The sequence below is a fragment of the Sturnira hondurensis genome, unplaced genomic scaffold (assembly GCF_014824575.4).
Source record: "Sturnira hondurensis isolate 20B ecotype Veracruz unplaced genomic scaffold, ASM1482457v3 Scaffold0012653, whole genome shotgun sequence".
Classification (NCBI taxonomy): domain Eukaryota; kingdom Metazoa; phylum Chordata; class Mammalia; order Chiroptera; family Phyllostomidae; genus Sturnira; species Sturnira hondurensis.
In genome coordinates, this window is record NW_028085284.1 from 1 (window position 1) to 5636 (window position 5636).

General features: G+C 37.6%; 1 protein-coding gene across 1 annotated transcript; it reads right to left on the minus strand.

The window, feature by feature from the left end:
• Window positions 1-23: 23 nt before the first annotated feature.
• Window positions 24-5265, minus strand: LOC118997212 (E3 ubiquitin-protein ligase TRIM4-like). The gene is made up of 4 exons (XM_037060834.1): window positions 5020-5265; window positions 4132-4362; window positions 570-592; window positions 24-311 (listed from the first exon to the last, which is right to left on the minus strand). The coding sequence occupies exons 1-4, from the start codon at window positions 5083-5085 to the stop codon at window positions 197-199; spliced, it is 435 nt and encodes a 144-aa protein (XP_036916729.1). The 5' UTR covers window positions 5086-5265; the 3' UTR covers window positions 24-196.
• Window positions 5266-5636: the final 371 nt, after the last annotated feature.

The following is a 5636-nucleotide window of genomic DNA, read 5'->3' on the forward strand; positions in this document are numbered from 1 at the left end:
TTTGTATAGCTGATGCCTTATAATACACAGTATGTGTTAAATAAATGATTCTTGAATGAAACATAAATCCATTTATTCCAAAGTAGTTAGCATTTTTCCTGACCCTCCTGTTAGCCGTATATGCTGCTTCCTCATTCCTTTCCAGATTTCTCTCTGTTTATTCTCTTACTGAAAGACTTGTAAGGAGCTCCAACTCCTAGAAATTCTGCTCACCTTGGAATCGCTTCAGCATTTCCTTCATCAATGGTACATGGCACTCAGTCTTCACCTGGAAAACTTCAATGGAATAGTCTATATACTGGTTCTTACTCCTAAAGAAAGCACAGAAGACAGCTCTTCTTAATAGACAACTAGGGCAGCTAAGACCCCAACTCCCATGTGAAGATTCTAAGCCCAAAGCTTAGACAACTTCTCTTCTATTCCTCCTTGCAAAAGTGAACAGAATTCCTCCTCCACAGACCCTTAGGTGCACCCAGATTGACCTATGGAACCCGGCCTTGTTTCCCTTCTGCTCAAGCTATATTTTTACTATTCCACTCAGACCCCCATAAGTAAGAAGGAGTTCATACCTGATTAAAAGATCTTTTGGATTCTGTTAAGAGAAAAAAGAAATAAGTAAGTTATGTATCTTCCTCTTGAGATCTGGTACTCAACTTTGTGAGCAGGTATTTTTCTGTCAGTTACTTTTGTTTATGTCACATATCTCATGCTGCCAGAGCCAATGAACTGACACAATGCAGTCCTTTTTTTTCACGTGACCCCAGCATACTATCTGACAATGTCCATCAATTCTTTCCTTGAAATCCTATTCTTCCTCCTTTAGCACTATGACATTAACTCTCTCCTGCTTTTGACAACTTCTATTCTCTTTTGATCGCAGATAATAACAAATGTTGGTGAGGATGTGGTGGTAACATAAAGTGGTTCAACCACTTTGGAAAACAGTTTGGCAGCTTCTTGAAAAGCTAAATATAAATACACCATACAGTCCAGAAATTCTACTCGACTATCTGTTCAAGAGAAATTAAAACATATGTCCACACAGAGAATGGTGAACAGAGTTCACAACAGCACCATTCATAGTAGCCAAAAGGTGAAAATCACCCAAATGCCCATCAACTGCTGAAAAAGTAAACAAAACTTGGCATATTCTGCAATGGAACACTATTCAAGAATTAAAATAAGAAATGCAAATGCAATACTAATATATGCTACAATATGAATGAACCTCAAAAAAACATTATACTAGATGAAATACATACACAAAAGAATACATATGATTATTTGTGTGATATAGGCAAAAAAGGAAAATCTATGGCATCAGAAAGTAGGTGGTCTGAGAATTGGGGTAAGAATGGAGATGAACTGTAAACAAACACAGAGGGATCTCATGGAAATGCCCTNTTGCACAACTTGATGACACTACAAATACGTCTCAGTTGTACACTTAAAATGGGTGAATTATATCTCAAGAAAGTTGGTTATTTTTAAAGGAATATAGCAAAGTGGTTAATTACCATTTGAAAAAGGACTCAACCTCATTCATCAAATGCCACCTGCCTTTTGGGAGAAGGGAAGAGGTGCTAATGACTGAGGGCATGAGATAACATTATACGTCATTTAGAATGGCTAAAGTTCAAAAACTCATGACTCTAAGCATGGATGAGGGTATAGAGAGCTGGATCTCTATATTTGTGAGATCCACAATTACTAGCTATGGTGCAAAGTGGTACAGCCTCTGTGATCAGGAATTGCTCTCCTTGGTACATAATGAACAGAAAATGTATACATATGTGCACCAAAAAGACATGTTCAAAATTGTTTTTTTTTGTAACAGTAAACACTAGAAACAACCCAAATTTTACTATTCAATAAAATGAATAGTATGTTTTCATATACTGATATAATGGAATACTTTCATCCGTTCTGTATCCATGGTTCATATGCATGCAGTTGGTTGCATCTACAGATTTGATCATCTGCAGATGAATAGATGAAAATATATGTTCCATTGTTGCTGACTATGTGCTTAGGCCTACCATGGTTATACATGTAATAAACATTTACATTTTTTCTCATTATCATTCACCATTCCCCACAAAAATATAGTATAACTATTTTCATTGTATTAGGTATTATAAGTAATTTTCAAATGATTTAAAGTATACAGAAGGCTGTGCATAGATTATAGACAAATACTATGCCATTTTACAACAGGGAGTTGAGCATCCACAGATATTGGTATCCATGGTATCCATCTCCCCCATGGATACCAAGGGATAACGTACTATACAACAGAGTTTTCAACATCAGCACTTTGAGCTGCATGAGTCTTTGCTGGGTACTGAAGGGGGAGGTATGTTCTGTGCATTATAGGATGTTTAGCAGCATCCATGGCCTCTACACACTAGATGCCATTAGTAACCACCTCTGAGTTGTGACAACCAAAAGAGTCTCTAGACATTGCTTGCTCAGGGAGCAAAATCGCTCCTGGATGAGAATTACTGCTATGCAGTGATAAAAACAAATCATTTACTGCTACCTACAACAGTATGGATTAATCTCACAAACATAATATTGAGCAAAAGAAGCCAGACACAAAAAGAATGTATGCCAAAAGAATCTTATTCAAAAACAGGCAAAACAAAACAGTGTGAGAAGTATGAAAGGAGACTAGCTCTAAGGAGGCGGGATGGGATATTGATTGAGGGTGTGCAGAGGGCTTCTGGGAGGCTACTCATGTTGTATTTCTGGACTTGGGTGGTGGTTACATGGGTGGGTCACTTCATGATAATTTGTCAAGCTTATGATTTGTATTTTTTCTCTATGGCTATTATACTTAAAGTGTCTTTTAAACATGTTTATTTTACTATAACAATAAAAATATTGTCAAAATCTGTGGACACAGGTAAACTATACTGAAAGATGAAAGTATAGCTTCAACATACATGTGGTATCTAAATGAAATGATTTCCAAGAATTGTCTAGAACTTTTACCATTTGCTTGAGCAATGAAGTTCCAATCACATATCCAAACATATACTCTAGCAGAATGTCTGAAAGCACACATTTAAACACTTTTAAAAATACAGATTTGACATCCAGAATGCTTACAAAAAATATATCAGCCAACATAAATGCGAGGTTAGGCAAATGATTAAAGAACATGGAACTGGATCTTAGAACATCAAAGCCTCAGAGAACTTATTTTACTAATATATCTATCCTTCCATTCTTTTGTGTTTTTCATTTCTCCCTTCATTTTAGCTTACAACCTACTTCCATTCTTCTTAGAAAACATAGAAACACTAAAAATAAAAAATATTCTGTATAGCTTCATTTTTTTTCATTTGAATGTGTCCTGCAAAATACATAGTGTTGCTTAGGTTCATGTATTTTTAATTTATGCAGTGAACTAGAAGTTAGAGCTCTTGCTACATTCTGTTCCTTGCTTTTTTTCCTTAGGCATTGTGTTTTTAAGATCCATTCCTGTTGCTATCTAAAATGTCCACTTCCTGCCAGTTCCCTCTTTCAGTAATGGATACCCAGGTTGTCCCCAGCATCACCACCATTACAAACAATGCTACAGTAAAATCATTACCTGCTCTTTTCATTATTGTTTTTCATACTAGTTTTTGGTGTTTGCTCTGTAGCTCTTTACCCGCCTTCTTGAGTTGGCATGCTTAGCTCATTTATACAAGTATTTACCCTTTTGTTTGCTGGTATATACAGAGTAGGGCAAAAGTAGGTTTACAGTTGTGAGTACGTAAAACACAGAATTTATTATTGTATTATTATTTATTAACTATTGTATTATTTTCCAAACTAATATCTGTAAATCTACTTTTGCCCCACCCTACACAAACATAAATAAGACAAATAGAAAAGTTTTAGATATGCTTCAGATGTTAAGTAAGTTATTAGGCCAAGTGAATCATACTTTTCTTTTACATTAATTTCCTTGGAAGAGTAAATCTTTGATTCTCTAATTATATAATGACAGTAGTAATTCGATCACCACCAGAGAGAAAACAGTTCTTCTATTAATTCCATTCACTAAGAAAGACATCCAGCTCTAAAGACAGGAGTTCAGTGAGCATTGTTAACTAACCGGTCCCCGGCCTGTCTCACCTGAAGCAACTCCAGAGTGGAGCTCTGACTCTTCTTCTCTACCTCTACCATGAGCTTCTTTAAGGAATTGATTATCCAATTGAACCTTAATGTGTTCTCAGCCTGTTTCTTCTTTGTCTCTTTTTCTTCTTCGCTCAGCCTCTGAAGAAACAGTTGCTCTTCCTCTTCCAGGAAGTGGTGCAGCTTTGCAAACTGTACGCTGACTCTCAACTGCTGATTATTCATCTTGTCCTAGAGCCACAGGAGATTTGCTCAGTCTTTGTTTCTGCCTAGTCCTTACTCCTGAACTCCTTGCACGTGACTCCCCAGTAATCCATGGTCCTATTTTAATCACCTCCTCCAGAAAAGCTCCTGCCCAGCCCCCATAAATTTCCACTACTCCTCTACTTATTTGATATCTTTATACTTACCTTTACAGTATTATTTCATTCTTTGTAACATCTGAGTCTCTACTATTGCTAGCAATGCCTTCCTGTTTGTAGATTTTCTAAACTAAAAAGGACATTCACATCTACTATTTAGTTTAGCCCTCAGAACACCTGCTATTCAGTTTTGTTAAATCTTTACATGTGCATGTGTGCACACACATTATGCCTCCCAACTAGATCAGCATCTCAGAAAACAAAGTCTGTTTACTTCCCACAATACCATGGACACAAACCAATTCCAATCTTAGGCAAAAGTAGGACAGGGGTACTTCCTTAAAGTAGAGATGGATATGAAATGTATGGAGCTCAGAGGTCTGCACTTCCTGTTCCATCACCTTATCCTCAAAGGGGCCTGGCAACTGATGGCATCCTACAAAGCTCATCCCAGCAAAATTACACGAGCAGCTGCAGACTGAAAGGGCCTCAGAGGCAAGAAATGGCCAACCACTTCTGCTGTTACCTTCCACTCTGCGGCATTCTTCATTTCCGTGTCCTGTAAACATGTGACTTTCTCCATCTTGGCCATTAGACTCTGTTGAGTCTTCAGGAGCTTCTCCTGTCAGCAAAACACATGCCAGAAAGAAATCATCTTCCCAAGCATCTTCCCAAGCATCTCCCTTGTTCAAGAGCAAGAAGTCGCCTAATCCAAACAGGAAAGGATATTGAGAAAAGGTTGAAGATGGTCACAGGGCATCTTCAGAAGGAGAAAGATTCTGTTCTTCTTATTTTTAAAGATTTTATTTATTTATCTTTAGAGGGGAAGGGAAGGAGAGAAGGAGAGAAATATCAATGTATGGTTGCCTCGTGCATCCCCTGCTGGAAACTGGCCTGCAACCCAGACATGTCCTGGCTGGGAATCGAACCTCGATACTCTGGTTTGCAGGCCCATGCTCAATCCATTGAGCTACACCAGCCAGGGCAGAGATTCTATTCTTAAATACTCACAATACTACCTAGAGTTTGCCTATTAAATTGGCAAAAACTAAAAATTGTTAGAGGATTAATAAATACCCAGCAGGACAAGGGAGAAAGCCTCTGGTGCTGTAATAGTAGGAAACTATAAAGTTGCCATCTTTT

Excerpts from the sequence above, each read along its gene's own strand:
- LOC118997212 (XM_037060834.1), bottom strand. The coding sequence starts at position 5,085 with ATGGCCAAGATGGAGAAAGTCACATGTTTACAGGACACGGAAATGAAG. Across the intron at positions 4,363-5,019 it reads AGAATGCCGCAGAGTGGAAG|GACAAGATGAATAATCAGCA; the intron begins GTAACAGCAGAA and ends CTGTGGCTCTAG. Across the intron at positions 593-4,131 it reads CCACTCTGGAGTTGCTTCAG|AATCCAAAAGATCTTTTAAT; the intron begins GTGAGACAGGCC and ends TTCTCTTAACAG.